The following is a 21299-nucleotide window of genomic DNA, read 5'->3' as shown; positions in this document are numbered from 1 at the left end:
CTCTTTTACCGAACGCTTTATTTTGCTTTACCTCGTTTAAGGTGATTGAGTTGCGAAGTTGTATTTACTCGACAGTTTAAATCGAGGTTTGACAGTGGAAAATGCGAATTCGAAATTTGTTCTAAGCCGCAAAAATTATTACGCCAAGTTCACATGAAAACACAAGGTGTAAAAATAACTTATTTTAAAAATATTTTGTAAATTTAACAGACTGAAAACATCATTTAATATTCACTGTATGTTTCTAATGAAGATGAATAAGCCACGAAGCTGCAATGAGAGTATAATAACATGGTACTAGGTTATCCAGTGCCTACCAAGGTCATTTAGCCGGATGTGTTGTTAGGCTCCACATTGTCAGTGTTTTTGTGAGTTACGCATCGGTCAGTGCATCGGTTATCTTACATTTTATTTGGTTAAAATGGCAGAATTAAGAAGGACGAGAGATCTCTTCCTGCGATCAATGGCAGTTATATATATGTTTGCATTTTCGTCGCTTTACGTGCAAATACCCGGTAAGTATTAAATTTAGTGCGATTCCACTTTTTCTAAAGTCTAGACACTGCGGGTCTGCGTTGTGCAGTACATGCACTTGCTAGTATTTTGCCACTTTTACTTCGAGAACCATGACATTAAATATTTTATTAATTTGTCGCGTACGTGCGTAATGACACGAACTACTGTTGTAATTATAGTGGTCAGTTTAACAGTTAGCTTATATTGATTAACCCATAGAAATTCTGAGACCAAATTCAGGGAAATGCATTCATGGATATTGTTACATGACCCCTTCCCCCAAATTTGCAAATATAGTCACAGGTCACGTTACTTTTTTTAAAAAAGTTATACATGAATGATATTTAATGTTACTCACTCAGTGCATATACTGTTTATGAAATGAATGAATTTCTGTGAAATGTACTTGCTGATTTACCTTAGAAAAATTGTATATCTCTCTATAAGTAACAAATTGAAATGTTAAAAACAATTAATAAAAGAAAAAGAAAATCAAAATATAAGAGAACTTAAATATATATTATTTTGTCATTTCATAGGCTTATATGGGGATAATGGAATTTTGCCTGTTCGAAATATACTGCAGAAAGGTTTGTATACTTTTTTGAATAAAGTTAAAATTATTAATTGATCCTTTTTAAAACAGATTTAAATGTTGAAAAGAAAATTTAAGAAAAGATATTTGATAAAGATTGATTTTTTAAAAATCATTTTTTGATTTTTATGCATTCTTTAGTTAAAATAATTTCTTTTCAGAACCCAATTCATTTGATGATTTTCAAAAGCAGCCAACATTAATACGACTCCTTCCAAAGCTTGGTTTGGATATTCAGTCCTCAATGGATTTTATTGCCCTTCTTGGCATTTGCCTATCCTTCTCTGTGTTTGTATCAGGGTACATGCGTGGAATGTTATCATTTGCCTGTCTCTGGGCTTTGTATTTTTCGCTTTTTCAGGTAAGTTAGTTTGTAATATTGTTTTTCCATATTGTTTCATTATCAGGCTGTTTGTATAAGAGGACTGTCCATTCATTCATTATTCTGTTTATATAAAGCATCATCCCTACAGACAACCTGCACCAAGAAATACTTTATTGTGGGAAATTAAAGCATGTTTTGCTTTATATGTATTTTGTTTTGACAAAATTCTTTTTACAGCATATTTATATGCTGTGTAACATGTAATCAGATATAAGCCTATATGAAATATGTCATCATATTCATTATTTATATTATAAAGAAATTTGTGATAAAAACTTATTTTAATGTACAATAAAAAGTGCCGTGGCATACTTCTGAGTGTTATGACGTAAAACTTATTTTAATCTACAGTATAAATTGACATGCTTTCGTAAATAAATCAGAGATATTTTTTCAGGTTGGACAGACTTTCCTTTGGTTTCAGTGGTATGTATAAGTATAATCAAATTGGATTTTTTTGAATTAGATATTTAAATTTTTGCTGTTTCTTCCTTTGAGTGAGTAACTACATTTTAAAGCCTGTTTAAATGTGTCACCAGACAGATATTTCTCTAGTCATAAGTCACATATTATATAATATTATCATAGTCATAAGTCATATTATATTATTATTATTATTATTATTAGGGATATTTTGTTGCTTGAGGCAGGCTTTCTTACCATCCTGCTAGCTCCAGCAATCCCATGGAAAAATGAAACTCTGAGCCCCCATGACCATGTCATATTTTGGTTGTTAAAGTGGTTACTGTTCAGATTGATGTTTGCATCAGGAGTGGTCAAGCTGACAAGTGAATGCCCAACATGGTGGGGACTAACTGGTATGGAGCAAATTTTGTATTCATTGTAGACTAATCTGTCTATTTTATTGAACAAAAAATTCAGCATTTACAACTTTTTCAGGTCAAACATCTGTTAGTGTAATGCTCACATAAGTTATTTCCAGTTTTTGTTAACTTTTCTGCTTAATTTACAATTTTTATTATTAACTTTCAGCTTTGAATTGGCATTATGAAAGTCAGGTAATTGTATTCAATAATAAATTAATATTGGATTTATAATATAATATAATATAATATAATATAATATAATATAATATAATATAATATAATATAATATAATATAATATAATTTAATATAATATAAAAGACAATAGTCTACTTTGATTTTTAAAATAAGTTTTGTATTTAACTTTAGTTGTTTTGCAGTATTTGGTATTGTAATTTAAAAAAACCCCACTTAGGTATATGTTTGTATTAAAAGTTTTAAATGGTATATTTGATAAAGTAAATAAGGTTGAAACTGTTTTAAATGTTGTCATTATTGTCACACACACAATTGAAAACAAGCACATATTTACATATATTGTTTAATTTTGCAGTTTCATACCAAGTTGCATACTGATCCTCAATTTTATTAGAAATAATGAATAATGATTTCAGTACCCCACAAATTTCATTTCATGAAAAAAATATCAGAAATGTTAGAGGTGATTTTAAATGAAAGTTGTGATTAATACAGTTGTTTTTAATTAAGATAAAGAGGAATTGTAATTGACTCGTAGATCTAATGTTTTGAAACTGAGATCAGTATGTTTCAGCCTTATCACAAGACCTTCGGGTCAACTGAGAATGATTTGTCACCGATATCACATGGTGACAATCTATGAAAGACGGAATGGCATGCTTTAAGAAAAAAATGTCTAATGTTGTATATGGTGTAAGGTGTAAGGACAGTGAATGAAAAGACTTAATTGTGGGGAAACAAAACAGTCTATAAGAAACAGAATGTACCAGAATGTATAGGGACCCTAGCTCAGGTGGCACAACCATATGAATGTGCAGTATTCACCCTGTACATTTGAAACCAATTTGTCTTGACCCTTGACAAAGAGGAAGATTGGTTCAGAAAAGGTATGATAGAGACAATTTATGAGCAGATTGAACAACCCACCATCAACAAACATGGCAGCCTGCGATACCAACTACCATACCTGTGGAATTGGGCCCTGGGGGACATCCTTGCAGGCTGCCATGTAACATTGGTGGCAACCCAACCCAATTTCATCTGAAGAAGGCCTTGTGCTAATACTGAAACATACTGACATAAAAACTTGATGTCCAATATGAGTAATGACTGTGTGAGGGTACAAACAAATTGTCTTATAACAAAATCAGATATTTCACACCACAAGGTTTTTGATTTTTCAAATTAGCTACAAATAACAATGCATTTATAAATAAAAAAATTCACAAAAATTAACAGCCGATTTTGTGTACTTGTCACTAAATGTTGAAGTGCTTTTTGCCTTAAATTTGTAGTTACTAGCCAAATCTAACCATTTCAGTGTCTGCCAACCCCCATGGCTTGGTATTTCCACCAACTACCTGAATGGTTCCAGAAACTGTCAGTGGCTATGACTTACATCATTGAGATTCCTGTACCCTGGCTTTTCTTTTTACCAATCAGAGGCCTGCGTATATTTGCTTTTTATAATCAGGTATGGGGCATAAAATAGGCTAAAACTGAACAGGGAGGAACCAGATTTAGTTTTGAAAAAACAAAAAAATCAAAGTATCACTTTAAGAAACTATGGTTGATTATTGTGCTTGTGTGTCTCTTTGAGATCACAGTGTTTTGAACAAAAATTATATCATACAAATTTTGACAAATGAACCAAATTGCAGTTTGAAGGATTTATGTAGATTCTGGTTCTTCTCTGAACGTTTTAATGTTTTATTCCCAGAAAACTGCAGGACTTTTCATACATGTGTTTAACAGTATGAAAAATTCATTTGCTAATTGATTAATGTTCATGTGCTGCTTTGATCGTTTGATATTCATGGCCTTGTTTTTCTGTTTGCAGTGCAAATTTTTCAGGGTTTTCTTTTCAGGTTCACTGCTTATTTCAAAGTATTGTCCAATGTTTAAAAAATCTAATTGATGAACCTGCTTGGGTGCTTGCAGAGATTCCCCTTCAACAAAGAGTGGCTTATGTAGGAAAACAATTTTAAGTGGGTTTTTTGTCATTCATAACCTCATGGCTGCTTTAGATTTATAATATTGCATGATGAAGGTCTACACATGGTATAAAAAATAACTTTGACTTTATAGTGTATTCCCACTCCATTAGCGTGGTATTTCCACCAGTTGCCAGAGTGGTGGAATAAGTTATGTGTATCTGTGGTCTTCGTAATTCTCATTCCTGTGCCATGGTTCTTCTTTTTCCCTGTTAGAGGACTGAGAATATTTGCCTTTTGGTGTGAGGTAGGTGAGCTAATGATACTCCATATTTGCTTAATATATACAAGCCTAAACTGAAGTCATTGATTTTAAAATTGGAAAGATGGAACCTTTCTTTATTCCACAGCTGAGTTTATACATGTATACATAAATACATTCTATATGCAATTTACGATCAGATTTTGGCACATTTGAATATTAATGTGATCTTTCACAGGACCTGACTGAATTGGTCATGATATTTATGAATATATGATCATATAAGATATTAAAAATAAAAGATGCAAGTAAAATTAGAGTGCTTTTTGTTAAATATCTAGACAACAAAATGTACACATTTATTTATATACATTACAAAATTATAAAATATTGTCTTTTGTGATTTTCTCTTAGTTTCTTGATTCAAGTACATTTTGCCTGAAATGCACAATATCACAGTTAGTCAAAGTACAAGTTATTACCAGCCTAGCTAGTCCAACTACTTTTCCTAAAATCCATTTAGTACAAGTAAACAATGCTCTTCCGTCTAGACATGTTTTGAGGAGCAGGTGTATCAAACACCTCCTTTGGAAAGTAGTCCAAAGTTGCCTTCTTTCCACTGTCAGCATAAGACTTGGAGATGTACCACACAAGCCCTGGCCACTGAGAGGCAAACTCAACAAAGGCATTGTGTAGCTTGATCAGAATGGGCAGCATGGCTTCCACTTTTTTCCCTCTCACAGCTATGGTCAGGGTGTGGTTTCCAGATTTCTTACACACATGCTGTCTGAGAAGTAGTTGTTCATCTTCTGTGGTTGCATAAGTCAGACTTTTCCAGTCTATTCTCTCAGTGATGATGTCTTGAATGCGAACAGATAGTCTCTCAAATAATCCAACTGGATAATAAAGTGGGAATGTGTAATCCACCTTCAACTCCTTTATGTCAAGTAGAAGTTTTGGTGTCCAGTAACCCTTGACAGTCGAGATATCCTCTGCATCTTTATTATACCAAGGAATGGCTGCAAATGGTTGGAAGTGGTGTTTGGCCAAGGGCAGGTCAGGCTGAGGGATGGCATAGAGTATGTCCAGTCTTGGAATGAAGTCCATTAGGGCATAAAACTCATCATAACCCAGCTTTAGGTAGAACCACAGGCACTGCATCATTTGTCTAGAAACCTGACCGTGCTGAAGGAACATTTTTCGATGCTCCTCAAAAATGTCAGGTTCATATTTCCCCTTGCTACTAAACACTTTGTTCTTCTCATAGTTGAGGAATGCTTCCATGTTGTGCTTGAAGATGCCTCTCAGTACTTGTACAAAGTATTTGGGTCTGTGGAAGATGACATCATGTAGCTGTGAGCTTCCTCTAAACCAAACAACATCTCCAGTGTCTCGAAGGTAGAGCAAGCAGTGAAGGACCTCCTCTTCATCAAATTTGAAACTCTTCCCAATTTCAACTGCCATATCCCATGTTAGGAAAAGTGTTTTGTGAAGACGTAAAGCAGATTTGAAGTCGTCCCACTCTGGATCCACGATATCATGAGCATGAGGGAAGAGGTTTTCATTCACTGCTAGACGTTCCATTTCTGCCATGACATCTGCAACTCCCTTGGTGCCTTCAGTTGAGCTCACAATACTTATTGGCATCATTTTGACTGTATTCTGAAGCAGTCCTTCTATTTTCTTTTGCTGTTCTTCCAAAAATTCTGCCGCAGGAGTCTCAAAATTGATGTCGGTCTCAATGGTCTTTTGTTTCTCAATCTGGTCAGTAATGGACTCCAGCTCTTTGTTCAAGGACTCTTCATGTTCTTCCTGGTGCTTCTTAACTTGTTCCTGTATGAGTTGCAGTTTTGCCTGGCTGACTTTTTCATCTTCACACAGATCAGTGTGAGTGCCCACTATCTTGACCACTGCTCCTGGGGTTCGGACATTGATCAGGTCAATCCACTTACCAATAGTGGACTGGAAGGAGTCAGGGTTGTAGGTGCTGTGGTCATAAAGAATCATCATCAAGGCCTTTGGATCCAGAAACATGGGGTGTGTGAACATGTAGACTGGGTCACCACCCAGATCATACACCATAAAGTTGACTCCATTTTCTGTGGTCAGGAACCTCTGCTCAACTATGCTTGTACTGTCTTCCTTCCCTGCAGTCAAATTGATCTTTCCACTGATCATCGCATTGGCCAGGCTTGTCTTGCCAGATTGCGACTCCCCCATGAGGATAAGTTTAAGGCGCAGGAGCTGAGTGCGAGCAATTTTAAGCTGCTGGAGGTAAACATAGATTTTCTGTATATCTGTAGTTTTCCAGACATGCTCAGGGGGAGTGACGAGAGGATTCTTGTTAAGCCAAAGCCCAGTTTTGAACAACAGATGATAGCTGTGGGCTGAGGTTAATCTGGATAGCTTGTACAGATTTAAAGGGAGAGATGTCAACCCATTATCTGTAAGATCAAGGGTTTCTAGCCTGTACAGCTCACAGATGGAATCTGGCAGGGCTTGGATGTTGTTCTTGGCAAGCTTCAGTGTATGCAAAGTGGTCAGATTGCTGATCTCTGATGGCAGACAGCGAATACGGTTGCTCTCCATTTCTAGTACCTCTAGGTGCTTCAGGTCACCTATGGATGGTGGGACTGTCTCAAAGACATTGCTGTTGATTTTCAGAACTTTTACTGACTTGAGTTGGCCAATATCTTGAGGCAGGTCAGAAATCATGTTGTTTGACATGTCAAGATACTGAAGGTTCTCTATCCTGTACAAAGCTTTGGGAACATCATGGAAATAATTCTTTGAGATATTGAACTCAATGAGACTGTTAGGGCATTCATCTGGAAGATTGTTTATCTTGCAGGCCTCGAGGTCTAGGGACAGTGGACATGGCATTTCAAACAAAACCTGCGGGACATGTTCTGATTGAATTTGCCCTTTTCTTATGAGATTCTCCATATAGTCATCAACAACACTACAAAAGCTGCGATGGTTCATTTTCAGCACACAAAGATAGGGTAGCTCTTTCAAGGTCTCTGGTAAACTTTCCATGGCATTTCCATACAGCAGGATTTGTTGCAGTTCTTGACAGTAGGCAATCTCAAGGGGCAAGGTGGTTATCCCAGTTTGCTGTAGGTTTAGATATTCCAGTTTTGTCAGATGGCCTATCTCAGGGACAAGGATTTGGATTTTGTTCCTGCTGATATCTAGCTTTTTCAGCTTTTTTAATCGCCACACAGCTGGGGGTATGTACTGTAGGTTACACTCAGCAATGATCAAGGTTTCTAGAAATTTCAGGGAGTCTAATTCTGCAGGAAGTCCACCATAATCATTGGGATGTGAGCATTTGATGCCATTTCTGCTGATGTTTAAGCTGATCAAGTGGGTTAGCTTGCGTATGTCCAAAGGAATGGTTCTGAGGCAGTTTCCTGAGAGGTTCATCTCTCCTACATCTTTGGCTATTAAAATAAAAAGGTTTCCATTAACAAGGTGGATTTTAAAAGAAAAATTAATGCATGAGATTTATAAAAGTAAAATGACATTACATCAGTCATGGAGCTGTAACAACTATCCTTCAAAATAGGTATCACCATGACCTTCTCTATTCTTAAAAGTTACATAATAGCACAGTCTAATTCACTCCAATGCAATTATACAAAAATATTGACCAGAACTGAGTGTATTGGAGAAAGAAGCCATAATTTTTAAACATGATGTGCACAGTCACTTTGATTAAAATTAGACTGATCAAAGGAAATGGGGTTTCAGCTGATTCTGAATATTGTAAAATAAAGATTCTGCAATAAAGCACCACAAATAGAACTCCACACTGCACACAAATCCAGTCAAAATTAAATGAAATAAAATCATTCTACAAATGAAAATTGAAATAAAATATTAAGTACCGCCATCCACAATGTCCGAGTCCTTTACTGTCAGATATTTAAAAAATGCAAGTGTTAAAATTCTTATCAGGTTATTATGTCAAAATAATAATTGTATATAGTTATATTTTTTGATATATTAAAAAAACCTGAAGTGGAAACATAGCTCACTTTGAAACAGATGTGTTCCTGTAGTCAGTTTTTGTATTAATTATTCACCAAATTCTGCTTTTAAGTGAACAGGCACTGTTAAAATCTCTTGTTAAAGAAATGAAATTGTCTTTTAACCAAGAAATTATACACAAAATTATACACACCATTAAAGTAGGCTGACTGCACAGTGGTCAGCCCTTGGTTGGATAGGTCCACCACTCGGAGATATTTGTCCTCATGATGTGGAGACTTGAATGTGAGTCTCTTGATTGGTTTGGGTTCCTCTGCAGCTGTACTTGATGCTGCCAGCTTAGTGGGTGATCTAGATCTCGACCCACTGCTACCTCGTAATGTGCTTCCTGATCCAGGTTTGACAGGGGATAGGGGCCGATTTCTGCCTTTCATTGAGGGGCTGTTTTTCCTCTCTTTGCCTGTAGGGCTTCGCTGACGTACTGGGGCTAGTGGGCTGCGGACATTCCGTTCTGCCAGGCGATCAGTTCTTTCAGCCCTGGCCTCCATCACTTTCAGGATTTGCTGAAATGAGATAGGAACAAGATGTGTTAAAAAGAGAAAAAAAAACATTGGCCTTTGTTAAGATTGAGATGTAAAGAGTTGGGAATTTGTCATGATGAAAGATATAACTTATACTGTTAAAATTAAATGTTAGCCATAACAAGTTTCAAATTTCGAAAATGATTTATGGATTGGAAAGCCTGTATCCCTCCAAGCACTGAAACCCTGTTTGACATTGTTTTGAAAATTATTTCTCTGATGGCTGTTCGTTTGTATTGAATGCAGTTAGAAGTTTAGTAGAATGCATCAAATGATAAGATTGCATTTTTCTCCTGATTAATGTTATTTCTCATATTAGTTAAATAAATTGCAGCATAATTGTCTGGTTGTCAAAGTCGTGGAGAATGTATTTGTGCACCCCTGTCCATGCCTTTGGTTTTTCATAAGCAAACAAAAGTTAAGACCAGGGGGTAGATATACATATTGTTTTGTCTCCAAAGATTACACTTTTCTCGAGATCTCTATACCTTGTTTTATTAAATATATTACCTGAATATACGCCTCTGCCTCTTCACTACTCATTTTGCTGGTTTTCAGTTGTGACCAACAAAAAAAAAGGATTACAATCTCGTACAAAATGTTTGAAAATCTTCAGTTGAACATTGTAGTTATGGCGTCTTCCAGTAAATTACTTGTTCTAAGTCTGCACTTTGAACTTATTGTGAAACCAGTAAAGTTATTGTGCATGATTGGCTTTGAATTGTATTCATTCAAATCTGGTCCACAGTTCGCTGTTGACAAGTGCACTGAATGAGTCTGACATAAACAAGCCACAAAGGTTCTCTGTTGGGGATTATGTTCAGAGAATTGAACAGTTGCCATTGAAATACAATGAATCCAGAGCAGAACTTCATATTTGGAAGAGTCTATTTAGTTGGGGTTGCATAGGTTATGTCAATTCCTACTTGAATTATTTTATTCAATTAGTCCAGTCAAGATGATATACTTTTTTATTATTTTGGAGTTACATATATCAATCATCAGATATTCAAACCATTCTTTACAGAATTATCTAGTCAAATTATATTTCTTTATAGACAGGTTTTTGTAGTCTCAACTTATTTGAAAATTTAGCTTGACATATTATTTCCCTGTTATTCACTGCTTTGATATTGTTCTCCCCTTTTTCAGCGGGCAAAGAATATATAAAATCTTTCATCTGTTATTTATTTTTGAAAATAAAGCATGTTTTGCTGTTAATGGGTATTACATTAAGTAAACTTGTGTTGTAACTAACTTTTCATATGGATAAGTGGTAACAAAAATATCAAACTTCTAAGTGAGACATGGCAACAGATACCCTGTGCAATGTTCAAAATTGATTTAACACATTGAGGTAAATTGGCAATGTTGATATTGGACTTGATGGGCAATGGCAGGGATTTATTGGCACAAAATGTTGTTCTCTTAAAGCAGCATGACAAATTCACAATTTTCAGTCATTCAAAGCACTGCAATTTCATGTTAAAGAAACCTGTTGCCATGACTGGCAACTATGTATGTTATATTGGAATTTATAGTATTGTCATGGATTTTTAGATCATCAGAGAGATTTCATAGGTCAGAAATAATGGCAGATTAGGGAGTGTGATGGGACATTAATCACATTTATCCATGGATACGTATTTTTTTCTATCTGTTTTCCTTTTAATTTTGGGCACTTCCATATCTGAGTATCGACCTTCATACAAATATTGGTTAATCATGCATTTGGCCATTTAAATGATGTCTACCCTGATAATGGTCGTTAATATTTATTCCCTATGAGTATTTCACCATTTGCATACCAAATCTTGTCAAACAAAGCTTCACTTTTTTCTTATTAGCAAGGTGTTATGGATGTTTTTTTACCAAACTTTTATGACATTATAGGTCAAACTGCTATGTATGTATGTATGTATGCTGTGTTTATGTTTAATATTTTGTCATGAGTCCTTGTACAAATATACTTAGAGTGTATTCAGAACAGATGATCTGCGGAATTATTGATTAGCGTACTAAATATGGCCAACCCCACATAAAAGGTAGCCGCTCATAATCCATTGATGGTCTCCTGGCCTCCACACATGCCATCCCCGCAGAGACCTTGCAGTTAAACCTTAGAGCCGAGACTTAATCTGTTTAATGACGCGTATGGAGGCAGTGAGACCATCGCGGATTAAGTGTCTTCCTTTTATGATGGGTCAGCCATACTTAATCTGCGGATCAAAAAGTCGGTGGATCATCTGTTCTGAATGCACTCTTAAAATTGTTGTATCACTGCACAACTTTAATAATTATACATTTGTGTATATATTTATAGACTGTCTGCCATTTTGTCTTGTGTATTATTTGGTCATATTTATTTTGTTCAACATGTGTGAAAATCTAAAGGGGTATTACTTAAGAATACTCAGAAAATAGTGTTACATGAAGTTTAGTGTTACATGATGTATGTAGTCAGGTACCTGTTGCAAAGCTCATTAATCCCAAAACAACATTCTCTCAATACCATTTTGAATTGTAAGTGAAATATATGCTTCCATTGTTAGTCCATTATTTAATAATGCTTCAAAATGAAAAGAAATGAGGTCAATATAGCTTTTCTACATTTCCTAGGCAAGATTTTCAGCACACATTCCATCCAAGGTTGCACCTCTCTTTTCACTTCTTGGACTGAAGAGATTGGCATTTTTGAATAAAAATTTTAAGTCATGCCATATATAAAAAACTTACCTTCAAACTAAAACTGCAATAACATTATGAAGTAAATCACCAGTCCTAAAGAAATTGCTCTTGTAGTCCTGCACGGTCTATTCCTAAGACAAGCACTGTATGAACATGCCATCTGTGCCATGCTATAAAGTTCTTGGTTGTTTAGATAAGGGACCTGTTTGTACAAGTTGACCTACTCTTTATAGATTTTCAGCCTCATTGGCTGTTCTTTATGCCAGCTGATTTTCTTTTGAGTCCTAAATAAGGCCAGTTTGATTTTCTTTTTGCTTCTCAGTGCTTCCAATATTTATTCACGAACAATGCTAGTGGAAAATTACTTTGAATAGTATGCATTCTTCACTTATTTGCCTGGTGTAAACAGCCATTTATGGGTTTAGAATGTTTGCATGTTAACCTACAGATCAGTGCTTTGTAGCCTGGAATAATTGATGTAATATTGCCCAAATACCAAATGCGTCAATTGATATTTACAGAAATAACACTCATGATGATGATCTTGTATGTAAATTTCAATTTAATGTTTATGAACAGATCTTATTTCTTAAAGAAAAAAAGTTGCAAAGACCTTGTCTGCCTCCAGACTGCTGGTTGCTATGGAGGTTTTTAAGTCTCTGTCCAAGTACCATCCATTATGTCATATCAAGAGTTTAAACTTAATAAACACCTGCTGGTACTCTAAATTTAAAGTATTGAAAAAGTGCTTGAATTGTATTGTTAAACCCACCCATTATCCTTTTGACATGCAGCATAGTGTTGATTTAGTGACCAGCTTTTGTAAAGCTGACAAACAGTGTAAGAGTTTTACGTTATGCATAAGGTTTGGGGTTACATCTTTCAGTCCATTGTTGTCTTCAGAAGCTTGGTAGACTATAATCAAAACATAGCAACAGTTTAGAAATATGCTATCTAGCTTCATGTATTTGAAACCTTTTGTTTTTAAATGTGTGTTTATTTTCTTTTTATTTGAGATAGGGTGATATGATTTCTTTCTAAATAATTTCTTTGATGTTATATGACACTATATGCCCATGTTACACAATTTTCTGTATGTCATATTATTGCCACTGTGTTGTCGTTTTTCAGCTTTTCTTTTTCTTTCAATTATTTTTCTTTGAATTAAATTTGATATCTAATCAGAACGATATGTATTATTTGCACTCCACACTTCGATTATCAGAAGACTGGATTAAATATAGATTGCCCTGCAAGCTATGTATGCCTTTCAAAGGTTGTTCAGCAGGTCCTTAGCTTTAAAATAACTTGTAAGCATTTAAGCAATTGCCCTGCTATGAGCAGTTTGTCACCTATAAAGACTCACCTCTATGAGTTGACTGTTGCAGATCCAAACTGTGGGAGATTGTGAACTTTCAACTGAACCAAACAGCACTCTAATGCTGTGTCCTCATTTTGAAATTCCATCCATTGTGCTTAACAGTTGGAAGTTGTCTCCAATTACCGTGGTTACTATTTACCTAAAATTTATGTCACATTTAGATACCACTGAACTATTCTTTAAATGTTCTAACAATTTTTGGCCTTACAGTGTAGCTAGCCAGTACAAAAATGCACTGTTTATGGATTTTCTTTTCAAAGGAAAGTAGGACAGTTGAATTGTAAAGACATTGATTTATTGATTTTTACTGTTATGCAAATGTGTGTTTAGTCACATGTTGGTAAAGTCAGCAAGGGTTGACGTGTGATTAATGAATAGTTTTTTTCTTAAATGCAGTTTTTCTTGTGTGTGTCAAAGTATTTCATAAAAATGTGCTTGTGTCGTAAAATTGCCTAAAGAAAAAATAATGTAAAGTTTGCTTTTGATCTTTTCATTTTTAAGAGTATGAAAGTTGTCTCCTGTAAAACGATAGAAAACTTTCAAAAAGTTGATTATATGCACCGATACATATTTATAAATTGTCATGTAAAATATATATTAAAAAGCGATAAATTCTGCAATCTTTATTTATCATAGCCTTCTTTCTGTCTAAGATCTTAGTTTCTGTATACTTATTTGTTTCATTTAAAAGTATTTTAGTAATGCTTGAACTTAATAATTTGTCATTTTTGATGAATTAGTGAATTTAAAGGATATAGACTACTGAAAAGAAGGGTTTGATTTTACTTCTCGACTGAATTGAATCTGCCAACCTTAAATTTTGTATTTCAGGTTTTCTTCCAAATACTTATTATCATCACTGGAAACTACAACTTCTTTAACATGCTGACCATTGTTCTGTGTATGAGCCTGTTAGATGACCAGTACCTGACTGGCAGAAAACCTAAATATGGTCAGTAACGTGCTCTACAGATTTCTCTGTGATTTCTCTTACACACCTGGGCCTTACTAAAAATGTTTAAATTAAAAAAAAAATTTTTTTCAATTCTGGTATAAAAAAATTAGTCTGAACATCGAGCGAGTGTTCAAACCATTTGTGGAAGCTGCTCAGCTGATTATGAAAACAATCTGACATTTTACATTTAAGAGTGTAATTTGAAAAAAAAAAAGCTTATAGAATCTGGAAAAGCTATACTTGCTGTCTATTTACATTTCTTTTATTTTCCTCAACAGGAATCAAAACTCACTTCATAATAAGACATTTTTTTCAAAACTGGCATAAAAGACTATAGTAAGTCTAGAAACATTTTTAGAAAGGAACACCCATGAAAGAAGCTTTTGGGGGTCATACTATTCAATCATGAAAGAAGCAGTTGGTTTCTCAATTTGAAAGTGAATGAAAATGTATCACATGTATCTATTTGCAGCAACAGAATATTGCTTTTTCAGTACCAATAAAAATTCCACTGGTTGGCCTTGTTTGGAAAGTGGCAAAAATAGTCACAGCTGCTGGTTCACTTTCTGCGCTTTTGTACTACTCCATTACCTTGTTTAACTTGAAGATACGTCCAGATTGGACTGTTGACTCAAAGATAGGTAAGGGTGAGAGCAAGTATTTGAGCAGATATTTGATCAATATGCATCTTTCTTAATCATTGGAGACTATTATTTTTCATGTTTAAAGAGCTGCATAATTATGCAGAGATGGTATACATATATGCATTATAGAAGAATATTTCCTTACTTTATAGATGGAGAAGATAGTCTGGAAAGTTGGGGAAGGTTTTTAAACCTAAAAAAAAAACATGAAATTTCATCATGGAATAAAAGCATTCTCTGTTTCCATGTTTAATCATTTGTATTAAAACACAGGGCATGCCTTCATCATATTATTTTTTGAAGAAAATATAAAAGCTATTGCCTAAGTAAAAGATATTCCTAATATTTATGTGGCTTTTTCTGTATCATTTCCTTGTCTAAAAGTGTTTGATAAAAGATTTTATCATGAAAACAAGGATGTCTCTAGGATTCATTAATAGTTTATTTCTCATCAACAACAAATTTGTGAACATCAAAACATATCTTTTTGAACATTGCAGAATTTACTTTATCGGATTTAAATGAATTTCTGAAGAAGTCTGTACCTCTGTCTATTGCTGTTGGTATTATGTCTCTTGGTTTTGAGACACTGAAGGCTGTTCTAAGGTGGGTGAGAATTAAATTCAAAACATTTTACTTGCAATATAATTCAGTCCAGAAGAATAAGTTTCTTTTGGGAGCCTTCATTGCAGTTTAAGAATTTAGTTCAGAAATAAATAGAAATTCAAAATCGGGATATCTTGATCTCAGAATTTATGTATAGAATTTATATATTTTTAGTTCGTTAAAAAGACCAGGATTGAAGAAGATAGTGTCCTTGGTTGGCTGTGTAGTATTTGGTATAGCAGCAGTTGGGATGTTTGCTGTAAGCCTGGTAGGTTATGATATTGCACATCAATATCTGATTTAGTTTTTTCAGTAGAAAATGCTAAATATGTCTACCTTCAAATAGTAATTTACAGACAATAAAAAAAAAAGAAATTCAACTTTTAGAACAAACCATTCATATTTTCACACTTTCTGTCATTGGAACACTTTATTTTTTACAGTATGTACTCTGCAAAATGTAAACAGTAAATACTACTTGTATACGTATATATTGTAAATAATATACATGCAAAATAGTATAAGATGAATTTAATTTATTCACATTTTAATACTGTGGTTAGCATAATCATACTTGCACATGAGACTTTTGATATATCTACATTGACCCTTTGTTAAATTAAAACTACAGTAATGCCACTTTTAATCAAAGCACCCTGAAATGAATCTATTTCCACCTAGTATAGCAAGTTTCTTATAGTTTGAACAAGAAAAAACAACACTCTGTTATTAGGTTCCACATACAGTGATTGAGAAAGAAACCAGAGGGAAGATCCCTCCTGGTATTAAGGCCATACACTCAAAAGCCATGGTCTACAGGCTGTCAAGTTCATATGGCCTATTCAGAAGGTACCAGATGAGCAAATACAGGATGTCCCAGAATAAATGTAACCCAAGATCCTGAATGCCATTTATTTTCTGTTCACAAACTTTATACAACCCATAAATTTCTGAAAGCTAGAGAAGTAAGCAAACCTGCTTCTACAAACAACATGTCACTAGATCTACTGAAGATTTTTTCCACATTTATAGAATGTGCTCCAAATGTGCTTCACTCAGCTGAAGACACACTTGAATTCTACAGGTGTGTTATCAATGATTTTTAATCACTCTTCTTTTGGTATAGTTCTTATTTCTTGAGTGATTGCTGCCTTGGGTGGTTTGGGGGTTGTTCCTACATCAAAATGATGATAAAATCTTAGTGACATGTTGTTTGTAGCAGTAAATTTGCTAATTTCTTTAGTTTTTAGACATAAATGGGTTGTAGGTAGTTTGTAAACAAGAAATGAATGACATTCACTTTCTTAAATTACAATTATTCTGGGATAATAGTGTTTGTCATGAATGGTTTGAGGTTTATATCTTGGAAGTTTCTTGAAAAAGGAATGGTATATTTATGGAATCATAGTTTCATTAACAAAATAAGTCTTTTCCTGAGAAACTTCCATGAAGCAGACACACATTGGCCATTGAAGGTTATGGCTTATGTTTTTGTTACTAAAGGCCAGACTCTGTCGGACTGCTGTGCACCTATATTGTGCTTTTTCCCTGTGTTCTCTCCTTAGGTCCCTCATACTGATATAGAATGGGAAACTAAACAACAACTTTGGCCTTCAATTCATCAATGGCATGGGCATGTGAGACCCTATGAGATTTCCAATGCATATGGCTTGTTTAGAACGTAAGCCCTTAATGGCCATATAGTTTTGATTTGCATGCTCTTTTATTAAATTTTGTATGAAATATATGTTTACTTAATGAAAATTGTGTGTGCTTGAAATAAATGTACAGATCATTCACTTAAAATTCTTTGTTAAAGCTGTATTGTGTTGCAACTTTTGAGATCCAACCACTTTCATGTTAAGTTTGCTTTTCCCATTGTCTTATCAATGACAACTTAATATGCCATGGGGATATTACAGAAAAATTTGTTTGTCTTGTTATTTTTGCACTGGACATTTGCATGTGCTCATTCACATATTGGTAAATTTCACTCCCAGCTATACCTTTTCAATAGAAACATTTTTAAAGGTTTTCATATGAATTACAAATATTTAGTCCTTTATATCTGAATTATATATTATTAATAAATTCTTTTTAGGATGACGGGAGTGGGTGGACGCCCAGAAGTTATAATAGAGGGCAGTAACAGCATGGATTATGGATGGAAAGAATATGAATTTTATTACAAACCTGGCAATGTTTCACGAAGACTACCAATAGTTGGTATGTAAAAGATATTGACAAAGAATATTTAGTGCACATATATTTTCAGACATTGTGTGATCTGAGAGTATTATGCTTCTCGAAACTTGAAGGGATAAAGTATGTAGTTTTAACATAAAGGTAATCATGGTAAATGATTAATTTTCTAAATAGCTTGACAGAAAAAAAGGCAAATCTTATGGTTTCCATTTTGATAATTACCATCTCTTTATTGTGCTCCTTACCCTGCAAGAGTTTATTAGGGTTACTTTTCCTCAGTTGACTAAAACTGAATAAGCAGCTGTATGCATACATACTATTTTACTTATGTGAAAAGTGGTTTGGTATTATTTGAAATTATATATTTGCATATATGTTAAGAAAAGTCTGATGAAGACTTTGTCATTGATAGAGTAGCACAAACAACTTCAAATCTGTCTCATAAACCTGGGATACTTAACTAGTCTGTTATGTTATCTTTTGTTTCCAGCTCCTCACCAGCCACGTTTAGACTGGCAAATGTGGTTTGCTGCTCTAGGAACCTACCAGCAGAACCCATGGCTGGTGAACCTGGCATACAGACTCCTAACTGGTCAGCCAGAAGTGCTGGAACTAATCCAGTACAATCCTTTCCCTGATCACCCACCTAAGTATATCAGAGCTAATTTATTCCATTATCACTACACCAGCTGGGACAAAAAGAAAAAAAGGTAACAGTAACCGGATTATGGGATTTTTATAGATATGCAAAAGTGGCCAAAGACAAAGGTTTTATTTGTATTACTCAATGTTGAATGATTGTTATTTTGTCACCTCTAAAACTAATTTTGCAAATAATTTCCACTTAGATGAAATATGATTAAGTCTCAATGCTATTCAAAAATGGATAGAATGAAGAGGCCAGTTATATTTCAAAAACCAAGAAAACATCAAGACAGCGTTGCCTTGACATATTTACATTATTTTATTTTTTCCTAGATATTCTACTAAAAACTGGTGGTGGAGACAAAAGAAAAATGACTACCTCCCAATTTTGTCTAGTGACGAGGACTCATTGGTGCAATATATGAGGCAGCAGAACATTATATATGTAAGTTCATCAAAACAATTTATTTATACATTTATAGTTTGAATAACTTTATTCAAGTATCATTCATAATAATTGAATGAAAGGCTAATTTTGCATACCTTGTGTGAGAAGGTGCATTTCATTAGGTAAATGCAAGCAGTTATTTTGAGTTATGTTGAGAGAAATGTTGATTAATGGTATTCTGTGTTCATTTGAAAATGTCTGTGTTACTTTTTTATATCTAAATATACTGCAAAGTTAGATGTACGTCTTTCCTAATTCAGTCCCCATAAAAGAAAGAGCACTTCAAATGAAAGTACCAGATGTTAATATTTCCTTCTGAAATGCCAGGAAGATGGGTCATTCACTTAGAAAAAAAAAGTTAATTTTTTTTAATTTTTGAAATGGCATTGAAATGGCATTGAATTCTAATGCAGGAACAAAAACTTTTTGTGTGTAAGAGAATAATGCTACAATGTGATAAAAAATTACATTTGACATGAAAACCCTGTATAGCATTACTTTGATACGATATATCATATATGATATTATTGGTAAATTTAATTTGTTTTCTCTCACTTGATAAAAGTGTAATTTCAAAATCCTTTTGTTGTGGATAATTTGTTCCTTGTTGGATTGATGATCAAGTACCATTATTACAAATGTTAATATATTCCCATCTCCAATATGATCTTTATTTATGTTTCAGAAACCTGAGAAGAAACCCCCAGCAAACATGTTCAGGACATTTGTGGAATATATTCGAAATATGATTGGCCAGATGGAAGGTTTCACCTTTGTTGTCTCAATATTTACTGCAGCAGTAGCTGTTACCTTTTTAGGAATATTTTCACCATAACATTGTCAAAATACTTCTCCTTGTAGAAGTTCTGAAGGCATCCAAAGTTAAATAAAAACAATTTATACATACTTTTTGCTTACAAATGATTTTGTTAGCAAGTATACAAAATGGTGCTGGTAATGTAGACGTAATGTAGACACAGCTGCAGTAACTCTGTGTTCACCTGTCATTTGATGCTCCCATTGGAGAATATACTGCACTAGTAGCCTTGCCAGTATCAAATCTAGGATGAATTATGCTATTCTGCTTCAAAATTTTCAAGTTTTGATATATAAAATAAAATTGGAATGGACAAATATTGATGAAAAGTTTAGAAATCAATTAAGGCTGTTGCATCATGTTATTGGTCACATTCAAGTAATTTATTTGTACTTGCTCAAAAGAAAGAAAATTAACTTTATTTAAGTTTGTTATGCATGAGTATAAGTTTTTCTCTCATTTAGATATTGTAGTACTGTATGAAATATTTAAAATGAAGTACAATTTGATGAGATCTTTTATGCATTTTGTTATAAGTACCAAGAAACTCTTCACTGGTCTTGTGTACTTTAAAAATTTAATGATTTAATGATAGTGGTAATAGCAGTGTACGTAGATGCTGCCATCCAGTTTCAGAAGGATTTTAATTATAATAACAATACACAAGACATTGTGTAATCTTGCTGAAAATGATCTGATAATATTCTGCTTCTAGAAACTTGAAGGGATAATGTAGGGGGTTTCAACATAAAGAAAGTGGTAAATTATTAATTTTCTAAATTTAATCTATTTCATTGATAGAAATTAGCAAAGTTGCTGGTGCCATTTTGATATATATATCCTGTTGCTTATTGGCTTCTCTCCATTACGTTCCTTATCTAAGAGATTATTTATCTTTTTCAGTTCGGACTTAAAGCTGAATGAACAGTAATGTGCATGTACACTTTTATTTGTGCAAAAATGTTGTGTGGTGTTATTGGAAATTATATATTTACATATATCGTCTGAAAACAAATTGTTGTTATAAATTGTTGTTAAGTGCCTATTTTCAAGAATGATGTTTTCACCAATATGTACTAGTACATTTAGTAGCCAAGTTACATTTGGTGATTTATATAATCAAAATGGTCATATGTAAAACACTTTCATATCCATTTTTTTCAAAGATCTTGAATTTTATGTTTTACTAGTACTTTGATATCCGTATATGTGTGTATCAGCTTTTTTGACTGGGTTCCCAATAAAACATTTTGCCCCATATCCATGCAGTTTGTTTCATTTTATCAGAGAGTAAAGAAAACAGTTATGGTATGTTATTTATCTCCAGCCTGTCTCCAGTCCAAAGTATTATTTTTATTAGGTTTACATTAGGGTAACCATCATGGCCTGATTCAATCTGGTTTTGAATCAAATTCTGCATTTGTTTATAGCTAAACCAAAGCTTTTCAAAATCTTGATCTGATGTAGCAATTTGCAACTCATCTTGTGTCTCAAAAAAATTGGTCCTGTGTTTGTATTTTGACCGATAAGTACACCTATTTTACCGTCAATGCCACATATATGTATTACTAAAAGAGAAGTAAACCGAGCACTTGTTTAATATGATATTGCATTGGGA

At 33.8% G+C, this 21299-nt stretch overlaps 2 protein-coding genes across 9 annotated transcripts; one reads left to right on the top strand and one right to left on the bottom strand.

Moving 5' to 3' along the window:
- The first annotated feature begins 325 nt into the window (after positions 1 to 325).
- LOC106163858 (lipase maturation factor 2) lies at positions 326 to 20941 on the top strand. Of its 6 annotated transcripts, none has more exons than XM_087002489.1 (17): positions 326 to 515; positions 1056 to 1106; positions 1273 to 1472; positions 1894 to 1922; positions 2124 to 2314; positions 2490 to 2515; positions 3841 to 3993; positions 4608 to 4760; positions 14193 to 14313; positions 14811 to 14957; positions 15461 to 15566; positions 15741 to 15834; positions 17132 to 17247; positions 17668 to 17792; positions 18262 to 18481; positions 18750 to 18861; positions 19550 to 20941. In XM_087002489.1, the coding sequence occupies exons 1-17, from the start codon at positions 422 to 424 to the stop codon at positions 19697 to 19699; spliced, it is 2088 nt and encodes a 695-aa protein (XP_086858615.1). In that variant the 5' UTR covers positions 326 to 421; the 3' UTR covers positions 19700 to 20941. The 6 variants fall into 6 exon arrangements, with proteins under 6 accessions (XP_086858615.1, XP_086858614.1, XP_013397011.2 ...); XM_087002488.1 differs by lacking the exon at positions 17132 to 17247 and adding an exon at positions 16300 to 16415; XM_013541557.2 differs by lacking the exons at positions 3841 to 3993; positions 17132 to 17247 and adding an exon at positions 16300 to 16415.
- On the bottom strand, positions 4836 to 13601 carry LOC106163857 (malignant fibrous histiocytoma-amplified sequence 1 homolog). 3 transcript variants are annotated; one of them, XM_024076106.2, is made up of 3 exons: positions 13347 to 13601; positions 8905 to 9274; positions 4836 to 8161 (listed from the first exon to the last, which is right to left on the bottom strand). In XM_024076106.2, the coding sequence occupies exons 2-3, from the start codon at positions 9257 to 9259 to the stop codon at positions 5235 to 5237; spliced, it is 3282 nt and encodes a 1093-aa protein (XP_023931874.2). In that variant the 5' UTR covers positions 9260 to 9274; positions 13347 to 13601; the 3' UTR covers positions 4836 to 5234. The 3 variants fall into 3 exon arrangements, with proteins under 3 accessions (XP_023931874.2, XP_013397007.2, XP_013397006.2); XM_013541553.2 differs by lacking the exon at positions 13347 to 13601 and adding an exon at positions 12029 to 12280; XM_013541552.3 differs by lacking the exon at positions 13347 to 13601 and adding an exon at positions 9803 to 10146.
- Positions 20942 to 21299: the final 358 nt, after the last annotated feature.

The sequence above is a fragment of the Lingula anatina genome, chromosome 1, assembly GCF_051362555.1.
Source record: "Lingula anatina isolate TDL-2025a chromosome 1, LinAna3.0, whole genome shotgun sequence".
Classification (NCBI taxonomy): domain Eukaryota; kingdom Metazoa; phylum Brachiopoda; class Lingulata; order Lingulida; family Lingulidae; genus Lingula; species Lingula anatina.
This window is presented reverse-complemented; position numbering and strand designations above follow the sequence as displayed.